Raw genomic sequence first — 21,984 nt, forward strand, 5'->3', positions numbered from 1 at the left:
TGTTGACTTTGGTCTCAAAAACAAACATCTCCTGCCTGTTCATTGTTTGAATATACTTTTTAAAGTATTCTTAAAGCATCTTAACAAAAAACAGCCAACCAACTTTATGTATTATTTTAGTCTAATTCAGTGGGGTTTTTTTTACACAATTTTAAGCAGCTCTGAATTTTTAAGTGATGGAGTTTTTGATTTTTTTCTTTCTGCCATGGGGAAGTGAGGAGTTCAGGCTCTCTGTGCCAACAGTGTGTCACAGTGTGATTTGTGTTTGTGGCTCAAATGAAGCCGACGCCCTTGGTCTGCAGCCTTAAGGCTTTAAATTAAGTTTTGCTGTACGCTCAGAGCGATGCTGGGAAGGCTTCTGGCAGAACGGAATAGTCCGTTGTGAATTTGAATGCACGATGGTCTCTTGTTTGGTATGTGGGTGTTGTGCAACAAAATGGCAGAAGGATTTATCGTTCATTAATAGTGAAAAAACATCTCGCCTAAATGTCAGTATACAATAAACAGTTAATTTTACACAGCAACCACAAAACCACTGCTGTTGAGTGGCTCTTCATATTTCAAGATATATTGTGGAGTTCAGTTTTCTAAAGGTAAGAGGTTATCGTCACATCAAAAATCAGTAGTTTGACTGAAAAGTAGAAGCAGCTGAATTAAAAAGAGGAAAATCCAACCTGGTTTGGTTGTTTGGGTTGCACCTTCATTGATACGGAGGCCTCTACGTTATCATGGATGAACAAAGACCAAACAAGGATCTTCTGTACTGAGGGAGATGAGGGGCCTGTAACGATGATAAATAATGTAAGCTAATGCAGCCATTTAAGCAGTGGAACTGAACAAGAACTCATTTATCATACTGCTCAGTCTGTGTTTATGGGACGAAGGTAGTCTAGTTGCAGATTTGATTTCATTTAAAAGCTAATACAAGTTTAGCAGGGCTCTACTTTGGAATCAAACATGTTTTTCTTTTGCTGCAGCCTTTATAAAAGAGCGTTCTGATTTTTTTTTTGCCATGTAAGATTAACATGTAAGGGTGCAAAACGCAGAAGCCTCAGTTTAGACCAAGCGTGACACAGGGCTGTCCTGTGGGCCCCGATCTGTTCGTTGTTGTCATCATAGATTTTACACATGCGTAGTGAACATTTCCAGGGACTCAGTTTGCATACATCATTCATTTAAAGTTGTCACAGTTCAGATATAATAACATGAAGTCATGAAACATGCAGTAAGAAAGAACCACATCAGCGTCTTTCCGTGAGATCTTTTTTTATTTCAACAAATATGGAAGGGCCTCGCATTTACAGTTTCTTCTTCTGTCACGATTGCAAAGACCAGCTCACATGGCACTTGCTGAACTTCAGGCTTTTTATCATTTCAGCCTGTGAAAAGAATGTGTAAAGATTTGATGTCAAAACAGCAGCAAACTCCTGTCAAATAAGTTTGTCTGAGACCACAGTGTTTGTGTAAAACTATGGTTTTAGTCAGACAGTAAAGGTTTAAGCTACATTTTTGTTCAGAATTTATATATTTACTTGTAATTATTGATGATAATCAGATACTGCTCAACGAATAAAAGCAAATTGCGGAAAGTAGCTCCTAAAACTCCTGAAACAGGACTGTAGAGTCCCTTTAATAGTGGCAGTGTAGGAAGTAACATTGCGGTAAGACTGCGTCCAATCATTTAACAAATCTCTTGATGGAATTGGAGGCATCGCTGCTGTTAACATGGCGCCTGGTTCATGATTTTATAAACTGTCTCACCTGCTGCAGTTTGTCTCGAGTCCACGTTGACATCGGGGGCGTCATCCCTGGGTTTTCAAACGGACTGCATGTAAGCTACAACTCTGCGAAGTTTGATTTGTGTGTTTTGCTTTGTTCCCTTACCAAAACCAATCCTACATCTTTGTACACCGTTCGCTTGAACATAAAATATGTTCAACGTCTGAAGATCATGCCGGGGTTCATCTCTGAGGTGACATGTTTCATTCTGGAGACGGGAAGTACTAAGTCAGTGGACTCTTGTTTTTCAATTAGTGGTAGACAACATCAATAAAGGTTATTGAACCACTAGTTTCTCGTCCTCAGTCCATCTTTGCATTTTGGAGACCTTACAGTCCTTTCTGTTTTACGGCTTTGTGCCCGTCTGTGCAAAAATATAGGATATACAGTTTCTGGCAAATCAAGCTGTTTGTTGTTCAATTCAAGGCTTTACATTTTCACAATGCTTTTGCTGTTCAATGTCCTCCCATACAATAACGATAATATTTACTGTAAAATATGGTAAACCTGTGAGACTGAGGACATCGTCACAGAGCTGCTTTTTCTCTTGACCACAACTTGTCTGCTCAGGTCTGTTGCTCCCCACTTCCTTATGCATGAGCTGTGGGCGGCTGCCGCCAAGAGATCGACTGCGAATGTGTCTGTGTTGCCTAATGTTCACTCTTAGAACGAACAAAGTTGAACATTCAGTATTTATGCAGGTTGATGAAGAAACGGTGTCAGCTACTTTCTGTGGCCAACTTCGTGCTTGCATGTTGTGCACTCACTTTGAGTTGAAAGCAAAGGATGGTGCCATGACGAGCAGTGATTGACAGTTTTGTTGTTATTGGACATGGTTAGGCTTAACTGGACACGCAAATGCTGTCTATTAGTTTTATTGTGGCCAGTTGTGAACAAAGTTTTGCAAAAAATTACTGTGATGTATAAATGCCACATGTTCTCACTGAACCGCATGAATTTGTAGTTAATACGGTGCCTTACAGCTTTCCTCTACGCAGGCATTCCTTTCTATGTCGAGACAGGCTTCATTGTTTTGGCAATAAGCGCTCAAATTTTGTGGCTTGTTTTGGATTGGTTCTGTTGATTGAATTTGAACCACCTCTCATCTGCCAATCAAATCGATGTGCTTTGCTCTAAGCAACCACGGCAAGGCGATTGTTCGTGTAAGATGAAGTGGTATTTAAAAAGGAACATTCAGGAACCAGTGTCCAAAAGCTAGTGACCAGTACCCAGCCCTGTTCATAGTTCCCCGCATGAAGTTGACCTAAATGTGAACTTGGTTTGAAGTTATGGAAATATTTTTCCTTTATTGCAGTCAGTTGTGGTCGACATAGTTGTGATTTATTTTGGTGGTTGAACTTGAACATCAAAACTTTTCCATCTTAATTAAAGTTATATTGAATAACTTTTAATCAGAGTTTGAAAGTAATCGCTGTTCAGTAGTGCTGTGACATTTTCTGCCTAGTTTAAATGTATTTTTGGGTTGTTGTTTTTTTGAGGAATTTTCACGTGTATTTCCCAGTTTAAATCATTTGTTAGAAAAATATTCAAAATATAATCAAATGTAATACGTCACATATGTCAGTAATTAAAATAGTTATATCACTTGTTAAATTTTTAACTGGGTAACTAATAATCTGTAACCAATTACATTTCAAAAGTAACCCTCCCAACACTGGTCCTTCCACCATTTTGCTCAAATACAGCCTTAGAGAGTTGCTATGCCTACAGACTCATAGTATTTTTTTTATAACCTTTTTAATATTCAAGATATGTTCAAAGTGTATAAAAAGTTCTATCATACAGGAATTCTTGAGTGCACCACCTGCATAAATCTTGTGTTTGACTGATTTTACACAGTGCTGCCGGGCTTTGGGGAGTGTAAATGAACGAGGGGTGACATAGTGCAAAATAGATGTATGCATTGTTTCCTAAGGGTGCAGAGAACAACTGTAAACCTTGGACTCCCTAGAGGTATCAGGTGGGAGCCTCATACGGTGTGACCTGACTTGAAATACAAAATATCAGAGAAAAGTGTTCAGAGTGAGTCTCAGCGAAGAGGTTAGATTTAGTTTTGTGCTAATAGAAACCTTAACAGAACATGTAGCTGCTGTGGGGATCAAACCTCTAAACTTGTGCCATAGTTTACCAAAAGTCCACAGGGTACTTTAAAACAAGGCTTCCCAAACGGGTCAGTGACTGTTCAAAGAAAAATAAGACGGGGGCTGTTGAATGCAGAAAAGTGGGAATCAAAACAAAACTCATCTGCTGCCTAGAATAGCAGCCAATTTTTTTACTTTAGTTTTTAAACTATTAAATGCCAATGTTTGTAGGCATATTAAGCATTTTAAATTGTCCTTAACAGTATCGGTGAAAGAGTATGACTGATGTGACACCATAAAGATGATATGACACCTGCAATGAACATGAAGGAGTCTTTATGAATCTTTATGACTGTTTTTTATTAAGTGTCGTTCAGTCAGTTATGTCACTTTTAATGCAAAGTTCATGTTGACATTGTTTTGGATATCTTTGTGATGACAACATAAAGTAACAAAGTTTTTGTTATGATGGCTAACTACTTCTATGAAGAATTTCCTTGACCTCAACGAGTGGTACAAGTTAGGGCTACATGATGGTTATGTTGTCAAGTTGTCAGATGAAAGACATCTCAAACAATCTCGAAATGGACTAAATTGATTAAATTGAACACTGATAAACAGTCATTAACATTCATGAGGTCTCCTTCATGTCAGTCCTAAGCACCCTTGTAAAGTGCAGTTTCCTCACTTTTCTGCTTTCAAAATCTACCCTTCATTTTTCCTGTGTGGCCGAAACACATGAAGTTTCCCATGTTTTCCACATAGGACATACGTGATTACATGTATGAGAGATGTTTACCACATGTTGCAACTTATGATAACAAGGGGAACATTTCTGGGAAGGTTTTCACCTGGGAATCTACATGGGCTTCACACATTACACCTTGAAAATGTTCCAAAACCACGTTTCCCGTGGGAAAAATGCATTTCACATGAGCACAATCACATGTATGTGGTCACATGTGATCACATAAGTTTTTCCACATGTGAAATCCATGTGTTTTTTTTCTGTAAGGGCTGCATCAGATGTCTTTAGTGATAGAAATGTTGTGATTTATGGAGTCTTTTAAAAGAAGTGCTGTGGCTTAGTGTTTAGCACTGTATCCTTACAGCACTAGGGAAGCATTTCCTGGGGGAGTATGTGCAAATGGTTCACATGTAAGTTAAGAGGTTTGGAGGCTGTAGATCTCAATGTCAACTAAAATCTACTAACGGCAAATCGTAAATACGCAAAACTTAGGATTTAACTTTAATTTTGTATTTACAAAGATCCCTTTTGCACATTTAAGTGATCAATTTCACAGTAACGCAAACCTCTTAAACCTAAATGTAGCTAAATAACCTCCATCTTCATGTGTTTACTCATCTCTTTTCTGTCTGCACTTTGCTCTCACAAGAACATTTTGTGGTCACTGTAAAATGTTACGGGCACATCAGGACTAGCCTTTTGCTCTTGTACCAGTGTTGTAAATTTTATGAGGCGATGTTGCACTTACTCAAGATATTTCCTGTCAATAAGCACATCAGCAACATTGCTTGCTGATCATTGGGCTTCAGCTATATGGCTCAAACCATTATCCCGCAACACCAACAACTACGTATGCGCAGATGGTTGAGGTGGTCGAGGTTTAACTGCCACAAGCATAAACATAAACTCTCCACTTATTTGTTTAAAGAAACTGGTAATATTCTCCATGCAGCTCGACTTATATCAGAAATTTAAATGAAATAGTGGCATTTTTTTTTTTTAAAGATAAGCGAGGTCATTTTTATGTTTGCTGACAATCAGGAGCGTCCTCAGAGCTTCATCTTACTGTTATTAAACATATCACCCCAGACTGTCATATAATCCACCTGCTCCTCTGCTACCACATGACTGCTGATGTCAGGCAAGCCACAGTCAAGGCAGGGAACCTGTAGACAAAATGGTGTTTGTGCGTCCGTCCAGCAGAGTGAGCATGTGTTTGCTGTATAGGCTAAAGTGGGGAAGAAGAAGAAAAAAAGATTATGACAACAAATCAGCACAATATTTCCTTTTATAGCCTAGTGTGTGTGTGTGTGTGTGTGTGTTTTTTTTTCCTCCCAGCATATGTATTTATGAAGTTCAGCAGCCATATGAGAAATTAGCCTCTGTATCCACCGGGGTCCTCCCACCCCTCTGTCTTGTTCTAATCCGCCCACATGTATCGTCTGAGGAAAAAAATAGTGCAGAAGGTGACGCTCCACCAAAGGAACAGAGAGACGCACAGAGAGGGAAAGGCAAAGAGAGAGGTGTCTACAGGCTCCATCTCCACTGAAACATTTGAAAAGGGGAGACAGAGGAAGAGCTGAATGGTAGCTACACCCTGCGCCTGGAAGCGTAGAGACACTGTAACAAAGGCTGGCAATTATTTTTTGGCAATAACAAAGAGGTGGGAGAGGGGCTCTGAAATCGAGGGAAATAGCAAAAAGCCAGTTTTCAGGGAGACTTCTGCTTCATTTCATCCGAAAGACTCATCCCTTGCCATCATCAACATGACCATAAGCTATAAGTAACATTCGGCAATAACGCTATCAAAACGAGATTTCCACCAACAGATGCGCGCAATCCTATTTTGATTTATTATAATCGGGGGGGGGGGGGAAGATCAACTGAATGCCTGCGAGAAACTGGATACTCTCTGAAATCATAAGAAAGAGCGATCTAACAAAGAAAACTACATTTTGATTGATCTTTAAGCTTGATGTGCGTGTTTCTGCACGCACTCGAAACGAACCTGAACCAAAAGCAAGTGAGTATTAACCGTGTCTGTGTATATGTCTGTATTTTTGGTGGCTTTATTCTGCGTTTATCCGCCTAATAACAGTGGATTTTATTGGCCAGGAGAGAAAAAAAGGGAAAAATAAATACAGCGTCTAACCTACATTCAACAAGTATCGTTTTTTCCACAATTACTGACATTTTCTGTAGCCTGTTTGTGTTTGGATACAAATCTGGAGAAATCATAATGTGTGAAAATGGTTTCAGATTGGAGTCATAAACCTCCTCACAGGTCCTTTTTTTAATATTATTATTTCTAGCTGCTATAACACAAAGAACAATATACTTTTACAGTCTGATTATAATTACCTCCTGATATGACGCCTGGAATTGTCATTTTTTAAATCCTAATATTCCTCATTGCACAAATGGTGGGTGTTTCCCCATCTACACCACCAGATCAGAGCAGTTTCATGCCTCTGAGAGGAATGTGTGTGTGTGCATTCCTCTCTGCATCATTTTGTCTGTCTGCGTGAGTAACTGTTTCCATGTGTGTATTGCTTTGTGCATTTGTAGGCATGCATTTGTTTTACTTACATGTACCTTCAGTGTATGTGTGTGTGTGTGTGTGTGTGTGTGTGTGTGTGTGTGTGTGTATATATATATATATATATATATATATATATATATGTATGTGTATGTTTGTGCTTGTGTGTGTGTAAGTGGCCGTGCATCATGGCAGCACTGGGTAAGTGTCAAGGCCTGAAATGGAGGTTTGATAAAGGAACCATAGGGTGAGAGGGCTGACACACAAACACACACACCAGAGCGTGCAGGGGAGAGGAGAAGATGTTGTGAGGAAGAGATTGGGAGGTGGGGGGGGGGGGGGGGGGAATAGAGGGAGGGGGGGCACTGGAGCAGAACTACAGGAAGGACATAGAGTCACTGAGATCTCATCCAGGAAGTCTAGGGGGGCATTTAAATGTCTAGACGTGGGATTCTCTCTACAACCCCTTGTCGCCACATCACCTATACACAGACAGTTCTGCATTCCACTGCATTCCACACAAAGTCTCTGGTTTCATCACGCCTCTTCTGCCTTTACTTTCCAGCACATGCCTCCCCTCTTTTCTTTTTCTTCCTGCCAACTGGCTCTAGCGTGCTCTTCTCCTAATGGGAACTCTTCCTCTTTTCCTCCATTTGCTCTCCTCTCTGTCTCTACCTCCTCCCCACCACCACCACCACCACCCTCAATCCTGCATTATAAATCTACAGCTGGTGCTATTTTTAGACTGAGGGTAACCCAGAAAACACCCCTTCGATTTTAGCAACAAAAAAACGTCTCCCCACCAGAGACAGTGGCATGCTGTCAGTGGATGCGATTGGTGGAGTAGTGATGGGGCTTTTAAAAAGGAGGGCGCTGCTGTTTAAGCAACGAGGGGAATAAATCTATTTTGAGGCTGTGATTGAATTACACATGTGTCATGTCCTGTGTGTGTGTGTGTGTGTGTGTGTGTGTGTGTGTGTGTGTGTGTGTGTGTGTATGTGTGTGTGTGCTCTTGCCTCTGACCCTTCCTCTCTCCTTGGTTGAGATGGTTTCACATCTCTCATTTTCCATCTTCTGCTCCAGCTCCAGTTGCAAGAACTTTCCCTCTTTTCCTTCAACTAATTCACCACCTCACTGAGCCGGTCTGGCCTTTTAAAACCCCCTCTGTCTTTCAAATCCATGACCTTGAGGCTCACCTCAAGCTGACCTTTCATCCTCCTTTGTTCTCTTGTCGTCTAGTTTCTTTTTTCGTTCTACATTAAAGCGTCTCACCCTCCTTATCAGCTGTTTAGACTCTCATCTGTGACTTTACCTTCCCTCCTTTATGTCTAATTGCTGGCTAGTTCACAGGTCAGGAATCAGTGCAGTAATCCTTCTCCCCTCATCCCATTTGTCTGTCTGGCCCCGTGTACCACATTACTGCACTGCTGGATCATAATGGTCCTAATCATGCGGGGAGGGCAGTGTCATTAATTAAGAGTAGGCAGGTTTAAATGACCTAAGAGAGAGTCGGGAGGTGTGTGTGTGTGTGTGTGTGTGGAGGGGGGGGGGGGTTAAAGTGATATACTCCTGATGCAAATTCTCTAAGAAGCAGATTTAAAAGTTGAAAACTGAGGGATATTAGCTCAGATTTATCCATGTCCAAAAATAGAGTTCCTTCCTGACATGATACACTATCCTGTGCCTTTCACCCCCCCTCCCCCCTACACTCACACTGTGCTGTTTCAGGAATATTCTGACCGCTGTTACGCCACTGATTGCTCCTTGAAGGGAGCTTTAGTACCGCTTCCTTCATCACTCCCTTCACCCAACATCCTTCTGTCACTAGTGAAGTCTCACCCAGGTTTCATATCTATCAAAAAAATAAAAAAATCTCACCCTTTATCGTTCTGTGGGCAGGAAAGATTTTAGTCATGGACACTGACTGAGCTTTCAGAGCTCTATTACAGGCTTCATTGCTGCTAGTCTATTCCTGAATATGGCTTTATGTATTAATCATCCCCCAGCCAGCTAAAAGGAGAAAACCAGGAGTGCATGAGGTTTTTTTTTCTCTCATAAAAAAGAGGGTTTCTGGAGGGGATCATAAGAAGAGAGCAGCTGCTGCATGCTTCTGGCAGGAGTGATTGACCAATATGCACAAGACTCAAGACCCCCAAGGGGGTGTTGGTGCTGCAGTGTGTGTGGATTGGTCAGCCCCTGGAGGTCTCCACACCCAGAGTAGAGGAGCTGCCTCTGGTAGATTGGCCATTTCCTTTTTTGCTTGCTTAATTGATTGGCTATTTAATTCACGTTCTGGGAATTGGCCACTGGTGAGCTTTATTTTTATTTATTTTTTTATGAGAAATGCTTTGGGCCCCTCCAGCCCACCCCCACCCTCTCATTTGTGTACATTAGCGCCGTCTGGGAGCTGCTGGGTCTTTGTGTGGCCCTGTTTTCTGTTTTTTTTCGGCATGCGTGTGTTTTTCTTTCTTTGCTCTCTCTCCGTTCATTCATGCAATTCCCCTCATTTTCATTCTTATTGGTTCTATTCACACTCTACCTTCCCTTTACCGCTATCCGCACGCGCGCGCGCGCGCACACACACACACACACACACACACACACACACACACACACACACACACACGCGCACACACACACACACACACACACACGCACACACGCACACGCCTCATCTGGCTTCTCCTCTCCTGGCAGAAAACGAGTTACACCATGAGGTGCAGTGACGATCCGAGGGGGTAGAGGACAGCGTGTGGTGTGACACCGCACTAAAAGGGGAGGTGACCGCAGTGCTTTCACCATGCTGCAGTGCTTCACTTTCTCCTGTTGGGGTCTCCTCAACACTGGGAAGTGTGGGAGATGAGGTAGAGACGGAGGGAGGGAGGTAGAGACGGTGGGAGGGAGGGTGGTGATATGGATGGAACAGCGTGAAGCCTTGTGGTTACATCCTTTGATGAGGTAGCGGGTGGGAAAAAAAAATGGCTGTGCACCAAGCAACACAATTTGTACTCTCTCTCTCTCTTTCTCTCTCCCTCGAACACATACATACATACACAAACACATTACGCAATTACGCACTTGCCTGCATACCCCCCTCCCCCCCCCTTTTTTTCCACCCCCCCCAGTGGCACATTTGCCATTCATCTCAGCTGTATATCTGCTTTACATCCCTCCACTTGTTTTCCTTCCGCTCCTCCTCTCTCGTAATCTCTCCGCCGCTTCCCGTACCTCTCACTGGTACTGCAGGACATTTCTAATCCACCCTCCCACACCTTCGCAGCCATTCAGGTGCTATGCTGAGCCACTGCAAGGTCTTTTTTTTCTTCTTTTTTTCTGTCTTTGTCCCTCTCCTCCCCCACCCTTTCCCCCGTCCTCCCCTTTTTCGTTTCCCTCCTCCTCTCTCTCCCCTACCTTACCTACCTTTGCTCCCTTACTCTTTCTGTCCTGTTTCCTCTCTACTCTTCCCCAAACCCCTCCTTCTCCCATCATATCTCACTCATCTCTCCCCATCTTCCCCTCTGTGTTTGGGAAAGGTTTTTGCTTTTTCTGCCAACTGCTGGTTCTGTTCCGCAAAGTCAGCACTCCTCGCAATTCCTCCCTTTTCTCTCCCTCTCTCCCTCTCTGGTGTGCTCTCCTCTCCTCCCCTCCCCCCCGGTTACTGCTGCTGGTACCTCACAGTCAATGCATCCCATAATCTCGTGCTCCCTCCCCCTCTTACTGCAGTGTTTCTGCTAATATATATTAGCATCAGTGCAGTCTTCGTGCAAGAGCTGTGTGTATGCTCCTCTCCTCTCTGAACCCCCTTCTGTTATCTATCAGTCCACTGCAGAAATCATCTCCTGTCCTGAAAGGTTTAAACCATCAAGCCTAATTTCGCCGTCAGAAGCTAGTTTTTTTTTTTTTTAGTAGCCAGGTGAGCATGTGTGCGTGCCCCCCCCCCTCATCCGTCCTTTTCCCTTCCTTTCCCCAGTGTGTGTGTGTGTGTGTGTGTGTGTGTGTGTGTGTGTGTGTGTTTGCAGTGGTGAGGTACTCTAGTAGCAGGGTGGCGCAGGACATGGTGGCCAAGGCAGGAAATGCTGCAGGAGGGAGAGAAAGTGTTGGTGCTGTAGGGGGGGATTGTTCCTCCTCTCTGCTCCTCTACATCCCCTCCCCCTTGCTTCGCACTCAGTTTTTATCCTCTCTCTGTTCCTCCTCACCTCTGTGCTATTTCGTGTCCTCTGGTTCTCGACTTCCCTTCCTCCATTTTGCACAAGACGCTCACCTTCTGTAGCCTCAATCCCCCGCTTTCATCGTCCTTTCCCCCCCATTTTGTTCTCTGTTTTTGTGTTTCTGTTAGTGAATGAGGTGTTAAAGGGATGTACTTACTTCCCCTGTATTAAGCTAAAGATGGTATTCAACTCCAGAACTCAATAAGATCAATAATCTGCTCTTGTTGACACACTCAAACTAAAAATCTTAAATGTCCAACATTTTAAATTGCTTGTAAAAAGAGATAACACACTTTACCAATTAACCTCCAAAACAATTCTGATACATAAAAGAATACTTAATCAAATTTATAAAATCAATAAACTCACCACGCACGAGGGAACAAAAAGGCATTTCACCAGTTACAGACTTGTGGCTGTCCATGGATAAAATATTCATCAGTTCACTCATAATGGTACGACTGCGGATGAAGTGCAAGGCAGGGTGCAGAGCTACAAAGTTGAGCCAAAAAAAAAAAAAAAAAAAAAGTAATAAGTTATTTAAAGAATAAAAGTTTGACAGTGAGTTCACAGAGACTGCTTCTAAAAAGTTGAGTATCCCATTAGAGGGAGAGAGGAGAGCGCCGCTTTCCATGGTGCTGAAATGTAATCCATCCCACAACACAAGTGCTCCCTGCTGGAAATCCACACAGGATGAAGCTGACTACGGATTCAAATGTTTTTACACTCTCTCCCTGCCTGACCTCACTTCCAAATGTTGTCTTTGTTGCTGCTGTTTACAAAGGGTTTAGATTAAAACTAAAGTACTTTGACATAATGATGCAGTGCAACTCTCAAACTCACAGTGCAGGTTTTTTTTTTTTTTTTTTCTGTCAAGCAAGCAGGTTTGATGCTCCTGCAGCAAAACACTGCAAAAACTTGGGATAGCTGAGGAAAGAAAGTAGGAATTTGAGCCATTTAACACTGCAGTGACTAGGTTTTTCTAATCTGTGCACATAACATATGTCCATGTTAGTTTTTGTCTCCTGTGCAGTTTGTTCTTTGGTTGTTCACACATGCAGAAACCTTGGTCTTAGTATATCTTACCTGAGCGCTGTCAAATCGTTTTTTTTTTTTTTCCCAGGATATCCAAAAATGAGGGGGGGAAAAAGATAATTTTCACACAAAAAAGTCAAAATAAAATCTGAGCAAAAACTAAAGAAACCCATTAAAACAATAAAAGAGCTGAAGAGAAGCGACAGTAAACTTTTCCATGAACAAAAGTTGTTTCCTTCAGGTAGGAAGTTGCAGTGAAATGATGAAAACATCAGAGTAAACACTAGTAAGGAGGCAGAAAGAAAGACTGCAGTGTCCTACATGACAGAAAGCAAAAGTCTGAGGGGGGGGACGGGGGACGGAGGAGGAGGGAGTTGAAACAAAGTGAAGGGAGCTCACTTTGGGATGGGGGAGCAATGAGAGAGAATGAGAGGAGCAAAAAAAGAGTGGAGAAATGGAAGAAAAGAGTGCATTGGACTGAGATGCAGTGAAAGTAGGAAGCAGAAGGAGCAGAAGTGAAGAGAAAGACAGAGGTAGAGTGGGACGGACACCGGATGGGTATAAGACTGTGTTGTGAGAGAGAGAGAGAGAGAGAGAGAGAGAGAGAGAGAGAGAGAGAGAGAGAAGAAGAAGTGAAGTCTTGATTCCCCTCCTTCAATGAAATGTGATTCCTTTATGCGGAATATGAGAGCGAGTGAGGAAGAGAAAGTGAGGGAGAGAGTAGTAGGAGGGGGAGGGCCGGTGAGAGCTGGCAGGAGAGGAGGGGGGGACAGCGGGAGGAGGAGAGTGGTGCATTTCTTTGAATAGAGAAAAAGGTTAACAACATAGATACAGTGCATGTATAGGCTTTTTTTTGTCGTTGCCTTTTCGTCTTTTCTGAAGCATAGTGAGCCCCTCTCCGGATGCAGCCCACGGGTGAACAACCTGACCTCCAGGAGAAGAGAGATAGAGAGAGAGAGAGCAAATAACTTTGGCTTTTTACTGCAGCAGAATTCATTCACTTTTATAGTGCACTCTCCTTTTCGAGGCTCTTCCTCCTTCCTCCTCCCCCCCACCCGACACTCTTCTACCCCCCCTTCTTCCATTCCTAGAGGAGAGACAATATTCCACTATAGCTGTTCACTGTAACTGCCCCCAGTGAATGTGCTGCATTCACTTTCTGTTTTCATTTGTTCCCCTCCACGTCTCCCTCTTCTGTCCCGGTCTTAAGGTCTGCCTGCCTTGTTTTCCTGATTGCTCTGTCCTTTTCGATCCTTCCATTAAAATTCAGATTTATGGCATTAACCCCCCCCCCCCCCCCCCCCCCACATCCCCCACACACACACACCCCTTTACCTTCCGTCTTCTTTTTCTATCTCCGAATGTCTTTGCACCCATACAGACACACAGAGTGCATGGTAGAAGTGGCAGAGAGAGCATTGCCATAATTGTGCATCGCATGAATCTCAGTGCGGTCGGAGGGGGCTGCAGCAGTGTGTGTAGCACACACATAGGCTGATTGAGGAGATCTAACATTAGTACGGACACCACACTCTCGGGAGGCAATTAACACACACACACACACACACACACACACACACACACACACACACACACACACACACACACACACACACATGGCGCTGCACCACAACATCAGAGAGGCTTTCTGGAGGAAGGGGGGGGGGGAAGAAAGGAAATAGATCCCCAGTTTTCCTCTCTTCTCCCCTCATCTGTCTGTGTCTCTCTCTCTCTCTCTCCCTCTCACACACCCCTGGGCGCACATGCAGTTTTTGGTGGTGGGGTGAGGGTGAGTGGGGTGGCCTAATTAGGAGAGAGGATTTGAATGAACACTGACTTGAGCAACAGCCTGATCAATTTAGAGATTGTTAAATGCGAGCACATCATGACAGTCGGAATTAAACAAAAAAGCTCAGAGGAGGGAAAAGCAGCCCCGGGGAACCCGATCACATCACCACAGCTTCAGACTGGGATTTCAGATCTTCTCATCACAGCGGTGTCAACAATCAGCCCACGAGGATGCTGACTCATGACGGTGTACAAAGCCACCTGTTTTCATGCACTGCACTGGCATGTTTTTTTTTGCTCAAAGGATGTTGTTTTTAAAAAAAAACAACTTTGCTCTTCATCATGTTCTTCCCCTGCTCCCTGTCCCCCTCTGTACTTGCACAAGGTCGTTTTCGTGCCCTTCCATCAGCTGATTATCAAATGAATGATTGCACACACAGCTGGCATTAGCCTGTGATTCTTAATTTGTATTGCAATGTTGATAATCCAAACCTATTTCTCCCTTCTGCTAAAAATTTCTGCCCTTTTTCTCTCCCTGCAGACTCCTCAGACTCCTCCCTCCTCCTCCCTTCGGTTTCTCTCATCCTCTCCCTCCCCCCCCGGTCCTCTATGCTCAGTTCGGTGTGTGTATCCTCTTTCAAAGGGCGCAAGGGTGGGAACAAGTCGTCCAACAAAGCATGTTACAGCGCAGACATGACTTGTCCGTCGGAAAGCGAGAAAATCGTGATAAACTGCGGGGGGGTGCGGCATGAGACTTACCGGAGCACCCTAAAAACGTTGCCCGGTACCCGCTTATCGTGGCTCACCGAGCCGGACGCGTTCAGCAACTTCGACTACGACCCCAAATTAGACGAGTTCTTCTTCGACCGCCACCCGTCAGTGTTTTCCTTCATCCTCAACTATTACCGCACCGGGAAGTTGCACTGTCCCAACGATGTGTGCGGTCCCTTGTTCGAAGAGGAGCTGGCCTTCTGGGGCATCGACGAGACGGACGTGGAGGCTTGTTGCTGGATGAATTACCGGCAGCATCGGGATGCGGAGGAGGCGCTGGACAGCTTCGAGAATCCAGAACCGGACGCGCCGGACGACGACCCGGCGCTGGGTGGTGCGGATGGGGACTTAAAAAGACTGTGCATGCAGGAGGACGCCAGGAAAGCGGGCTGGTGGAAAACCTGGCAGCCCAGAATATGGGCACTGTTTGAAGACCCGTATTCCTCCAAATATGCCCGGGTGAGTTCCCCACGTCTCTCCTGTAGGGGCCAACTTCTGTCTGTACTGTTGCATATTCTGCCTCATGATGTCTCAGACCACTGCTTGAGTCATGATAAGTTTTTTAAAACTTTCTTTTTACATTTTCCGTTATCATTACTGCTGAAAAAAAAAAATGTAGTCCTTCATAATGCAGACCATGCATTGACTGCTGGTATGTCATTTCTGACAGAAGCCTATAGCTTGTATGAAATGGCGGGATATGGACACTGATTGTGAATAATTAATGCTGATAGCATTGGAAAAAAAATGGAAAATTGTATGTCAGCTATTGGTTAATGGGTAGGCTACTAGTTGAATTAACAACCATAGTTGTCGAACACATCATCTCCATGTCTTATATTTCCATGATGTAAATTGGGTTTCGCACGAGCTGGATTCACACTGAATACCTTTTTTTTTTTTTTTTTTTTAATTGCTACCTTAATTCCTATCGTCGTATTCTGCTACATGAGCGGGTTTAATACATATCTTCCCCCAAACGCAGCATCCACTGCACCTCCTGCATCCAAACGCCTTCATTAGGTGATACTTATGCATTTACGATACACATCAATGCGCCGTATTTCACGTTAGTCATTTATTTTAGCACATCACTGAAGAGGCTTGCACGACCCCGAACCGTCGGTGTAAAAGAGCACGTCTTTTCCCCCACATTTGTTCTTGATCGTGCTCCACTGTGCTGGGTTGTTTTTTTGTCAGTCCTCCCCCTGTCCCAGTTGAATGCTACATGGCTTTTACGCACGGGCTTCATTCCCGTTACGCATAACTTGCTACTGGGTTGGGATAACCTTTATTGTTTTCATGTAAATAGTTCATGATTTTACCTCCTGAAAGAAGCCATTTGATGGCATTTGATCATACAGGTGTAAGAGTAACAAGTACCCCCGACTGTGTTTTTGATCCGTGGTACATGAAAACAGTTACAGTGGGCTTGTGGATCTTTTTTCTCAGACCCTCTGAATCCAGCTGCTTCATCATATCTGGTTTGATTTTTGTTTTGTTTTTTATATTCAGTTTTATAGTTTGATCATCCTCATCGCACCATGTCTTTGCTTTTGTTGGGACTATTTTTTTCTGGTATGAGCCTGTGTGAGGAGCCATTGGTGCTGTGAATGCATGAATACTGTAGATCCAAATACAAAACCAGACAGTCAGCAGACACCTGCAGTGGCCAGGCGTTCATGCCATCACGCTGGAAATAGTTGAATGTGAAAAAAGATTAAATCACCAATCACTGCACACTCAGCAATGCATACAACCACAGATAAAGACAATAACTGCACAGAAAGGCTCTTACACTTTTATTCTGAAACACAGTCACACCTCTTCTAGCAGCAGGTATAGATAGACCTTCATACCTTAACTCTGCTCCCTTCAGAGGAGGAGGAAAGTATTGGACTGTGACGGACACCTAGTCTGGTTTAGGCCACCTGATCCGCCTCTCTGGACTTGGGATCCAGCAGGAAGCGCATTTCTTACTACCCCAACCCTCTCTACCCCTACTCCATGCAACAAAGCAGCTCACAGAGGTAGTTATTTGCACATTTTCCTAATGATGCATGGGAGGGAGATAGCTTTAGAATTAGAATTTTCCAACAAGGGAAAAGATGCTTCAAATGAGTCATTGAACCATCGACCCACAAGCAGATTTGGTCCGAGATTTGTTGCAGCAAAAAGAGACAAGCATTTTTACTGTTGCCTTACTGATGTAAGATACTGTACCTGGTGTCTGGCTGATAAAATGCTCCATATTATGCAATGTACAGTTAAACATCACATTCACTGGTTACACTGGCCAAGATCTCATGAATCATACAAAAACTAACATTCATTCAGCGTCCCGGTTGGTGTTTATGACACCACATTGGGGTTGTGGAGAGCACAGAACAGGTGGTAGGTGGGATTCATTTCAGTGGCTGCACCACACTGGCTCCATTTGTGGGTGAACGTAGCCCCATTTCACTGTGTATGTCCGATATGCCAGTGCCATACGTCAAACAGTGAGGTGACCCAGATCACTCATTTTTGCTCTTTCTAAAAGTGTCCTGTCCGATGTGCCAGCACCTTCTGGTCTCTCGGTCCTGAGAGATGCAAATTATACGTGAAGAGAAAAGACAGAGGGATTGAGAAAAGGCTTGGAAACAGGAATAAAAAAACTGTGATGCTGATGTGGAAATAGAATGAGGCAGATGAGAGAGAGACACGGTGAGGAAGAGGGGGATGAGAGGAAATAAAGGGAGACAGGAGGAGAGACGTTACTCTAGTGATTTAACGGGGGTTTGTTTGCATGGCTGTGATGTAACGCGCTAGCAATCAATGTTTTGATCAGAGCATTCGACACGCACGCAGGGATTTTTCTGAATTTCACCTCCATGATGGTGTGCGTCTCGCTGGTGGATTTACCGTAGTATCACACACATGTACAAACACACACACGCTGGTGTCTGTGCTGGCTTTTCTGCTGCAGTAGACACGGCAGAGAGGAGGGGGAGCGCCGGAGAAAGAGAAAAGAGGTGGAGGGGGGCTGGGAGCGAGAGAGAAATGGAGAAGGGGTGACATAGTGGAGAGGAATCGAGGGGGAGAAAGACTGAAGGGGGAGCCTGAGAGGGACACGGACGGGGGAGAAAGGGAGACGGAGAGGGGTACAAACAGAGAAGAGGGGACAACCACAGAAAGAAACATGTTGCATGAAGGGGGTGGGGACCCTTGCCTTAGCATCTTCGATTATTTTTGAGGGCTCGAGCCATCCAATCTTCCTGCCCTCCTGCCTACTGATTGATATTTTATTGATTATCTTCTCTTTTTGCCTGTTTTTAAAGCCGTTCTCGCTCTCTCTATCACCACTTAAAATTTGAGGGCTTACTGTACAGGGGGCTTGTACTCAATTTATGGACGTATGTGTTTCTCTTTGTTGAGGAGTTATACAATACGATTTGCATTTGATTTCCTTATTGATCCAAGCATGGGTGACATACAATTTGCAGTATCTAGGCCCGTTTATCCCTCCTTTGGTGTAGTTCTTTTTCCAACTTAGTGTTTCAAGCTCAAATCTGTATGAGCTACAGTGATCCTAATTGAATAACTAAGGATTCACTAATATTGATGAACTGTGCTTAATGTTTTGTCAGTGTTTTGTCATTGACCAAGAGTTAATCTAATTTGATGCGATCACTTGTCACTCGGCAGGTTGACTAGATAATGTTAAACAAAGATGGAGAAGATCATGTTTGACGGTTAATTATTATTTAGCCTTTGAGATTAGGATTTTTTAAAAACCGAAATGGTCTTATTACAAATTACATAAAGAAAAAAGCTTTGAATGAGTATTAAACAGACAATTTTGGACATTAAAATCTGGATTAAAGAGGTGAATTTAACACACTGTACGGTAATACAGTATACATTTGTGCTTTTATAAAGACATCAGATGCAGAATTTTCAATTTTCTGCATTCTGTTTAAATAGGTACTTAGCTTACATGCCAGTCAAGTGTACATCAGTATTAATTCTACTGATGGCTGTCCTGTTGTTGCCCGATAACTGTCCTACGGGTTTAGCAGTGTTTTGGTTGCCTCCAGTTTCACACCAGAAGGGCACAGTTGTCTTTGTCAGCGATCTCCTGACGAAGCACCATTTGTAACTCAGCATGTACAAGATGCCCCATTGCCCCCTTTCCAAAATCGGACTGCCTGTGCCCGTATTTGATTCGTTTGTGGGGAGTGACGCTGCGGTCCAGAGCCCACCTCTCCCTAAAGGTCATATTTTGTGGTTCATTGTTTGCTGTCCTGTTCCACTGTGTTCAGTGCTAGAGAAGCATAATGCTGTCATAAACGCAAATGTAACCTGCCACTATGCCGGCCGTCTCAGAACAGGTCGTCTCCGGGGAGAAAAATACAGCGCTGGACAGAAAATAGAAAGAAAGATGTATTGATGAGGAACTCGTGAGTATAGAATATTTATGATGGGACAGAACATCGCTGAGGGCAGGGTTACTATTACGTTACTATTTTTGTTGCGGACAGTATCACATTTTAGTCCTTGTTGCCCAAAAATGATGTAAAGACAAAAATAAGTTGTATAATTGTCCAACTTGTCACTTAAACACCAGAAAGGTCTTTGACAAGGTCTTTTATTAATTTCCAATACAACCCGCTGTCCTCTTTTGATTTTAACCGTAACACACGCAGGCATTTTTTACTATATACTAGGTCACTTCTAATTTAGCGTAGTCTTGTGAGATTATTTTGCACCAGTTTTGTTTGCCTCAGAGCCACACTGTTCCAAGTACCTGCCAACTCTGGTCGGCTTATAATGGGAACTGTGGTGAAGGTGACTATTTATTGTCTGCACAGGTCCCTACCAGTCGTAGCAATCCCTCACTCACCTTCATCTTATTGACCTGGTATCCGTTGTGTGTTGGACGTCAGGTAGAGTCAATATTACAGCTGGGATCGTTATTTTAGAATCATTTCGATTTTTATCACTACCGTACAAATGTCCTATTTTGAACCTCGAAGTTACAATTTTTGTCACCAGTGTCAGTGAAGGTGTGAATGATTTTTTTGTCGCTTTAATGGTGCTCTTTTGATTTTAAATCCATGGAATTAAAATTTGACTTGCAGTAGGGGGGTCTGGTATGTGTGTATCCAAGTTGTTTCCATTCAAACCCTGCTGAAAGTCCTATTTCCCACTTCCATTCTCGTTCCTCTCTCTGTGGACTGCATCTGAAAATAGCAAAGAAAGGGAAAGGAGGCCTTAATTTCATTCTCTGGTGGCAAATCTTTTCCTCCATTACTAGGGATAGGATGAGACTCTGTATTTGTATGAGCATCCAGCACATAAGCAACACTTAGAAAACACTGGTCTGAAAATAGTTAAGGCACCAAACCTGTCCTGCTCACTGAGTTAATTAAGGTAAACTGTTTTCTTTGAGCTGTAGCTGCTGTCAGGGGCGTGGCGATTAGTCAACTCTCTCTCTGTGCCTGCAGTCGGTAAATATATCGTGTTCCGTTTCAATTTTCCCTGACAAGGTTTTATACCGCAGGCCTTCTCGTGTTGTGTTTGCATACTGTCCCTCCATTTGCTGCCTTGTAACTCGAGCGCTGTCTGTTGGCGATACTTAACTGGATAGATGCTTGATGTCCCGTAACAAAGATAGACACAGGATCTTTGTGTTGAATAAGCAAGAAGCATGGATAAAACAGCCAGGCTTCGATTTAGTAAACAAGAATATGACATATGTCGATTTTTGTGATTTCCAAATGTTCTTTCTTAGTTGAAGAATGTTTAATATTGTGAATATTTTGACACGACCTGACTGCTTTATTAATTTAGTGATGACTTTACTGTGGCCGAGTACTTAACAGCTACAACTTAGTGCTGTGGCTTCTTCAAAGTCTGGAGCGAATAAAAACAAATATCTAAAAAAAGAGTTTAACTTATCAATCACCAATATTACTGCTACTACTCATGTCTGTGCAGTAAATACAGCCTGCAGCTAGTTGGCGTAGTTTAGCCTGAACATTGGAAACAGCTCGACTGACTGTCTAGTGTTATTATTATTAACATAATATAATTATTAACAAAATATACCTATTATCACCCACTGAAGCTCACTAAGTAACACATTACACCTTGTTTCTCTGATCTGCAGTGTAAAAACAAAGATTCAAATATCTTACAGGGGGTTATGTTGTGTTAGAAATGTCTCAGGCAGGACCAATGACTATCCAGAGTCTCCGCTGGTTGCCTGGCAACTGCTCCGAGCCAAGAACTAGTCTGACATATAACCTGCTCTAAAGCTGTGGACTGTTTTTTTTTTTTTTTTTTTTTTTTTGGGGGTGGGGGGGGGGGGGGGTTTGATATTAAACAAATGAGACATAAGTAGTGACTTTTGTAGGTGGTGACGTGGATTTTTGTTCTAATCTTTGGACAGAGGCAGGTGAGCTGTTTGCCTCTCTGCAGTCTTTTTGAAAAGCTGCAGCACGATGTAGCTACATATTTAGCGTACAGACACGAGAGTGGTATCAATCTTCTCGTCTCACTCCTGGCAGTAAAAGAGAATAAGTGTATTTCTAAAATGTCAAACTTTATTTGTCGTATTACACTGCAGTCAGCATATTCGAGTATCGAGCATATTGTGTGGTTATGTTGGAAAAGTTGCCTCCCCATTACTTCAAATACCTCCGTTCTCATTATGTCCTTCCGAGCCATCTTCCTCCTTCACCTCGGCCTCTGCCCATTGAGCCATGCTGGTTAAGTGCTGAATCAGCGCTCTGCAGCACTGTACACACAGTCAATTAGTTGGACCTTGTGGTAAACCCCGGACGTTTTCACTCTCATGCTGTGGAATTAAAACGATTCAGAGCAGTGGCGTGGTGGAGAGCTCACACGGTGCCAGAGCCGATTACTGTGGTAGGAGTCTGAACTCTCTAAATGGGGCAAGTCTTGTCAAATCACACCAGGGGGCTCTGCATTGTGTACTATAATCACACAAACTACCACATGCGCGAG

The 21,984-nt window shown here is 43.3% G+C and overlaps 1 protein-coding gene and 1 long non-coding RNA gene across 7 annotated transcripts in view; one reads left to right on the forward strand and one right to left on the reverse strand.

The window, feature by feature from the left end:
* Positions 1–1,255: 1,255 nt before the first annotated feature.
* On the reverse strand, positions 1,256–13,355 carry LOC138202048 (uncharacterized). Its single transcript, XR_011178622.1, has 3 exons — positions 12,463–13,355; positions 11,746–11,868; positions 1,256–5,857 (listed from the first exon to the last, which is right to left on the reverse strand). It is a non-coding gene; the product is annotated as an uncharacterized lncRNA (long non-coding RNA).
* The window catches only part of LOC138202044 (voltage-gated potassium channel KCNC1-like), a 49,677-nt gene continuing 33,793 nt past the window's right edge, over positions 6,101–21,984 (forward strand). For 2 of the 6 annotated variants that reach the window (XM_069155724.1, XM_069155722.1), the window contains exons 1-2: positions 6,101–6,652; positions 14,741–15,429. In XM_069155724.1, coding sequence (XP_069011825.1) covers positions 14,809–15,429 — 621 coding nt within the window. In that variant the 5' untranslated portion in view covers positions 6,101–6,652; positions 14,741–14,808. Of the gene's footprint in view, positions 6,653–14,433; positions 14,449–14,740; positions 15,430–21,984 lie in introns of those variants that run through there. The other 4 variants (XM_069155727.1, XM_069155726.1, XM_069155728.1 and 1 more) reach the window with 3 other exon arrangements.

The sequence above is a fragment of the Embiotoca jacksoni genome, unplaced genomic scaffold (assembly GCF_022577435.1).
Source record: "Embiotoca jacksoni isolate LCO1_2020_lvr unplaced genomic scaffold, fEmbJac1.0.p SCAF_20, whole genome shotgun sequence".
NCBI lineage: Eukaryota > Metazoa > Chordata > Actinopteri > Embiotocidae > Embiotoca > Embiotoca jacksoni.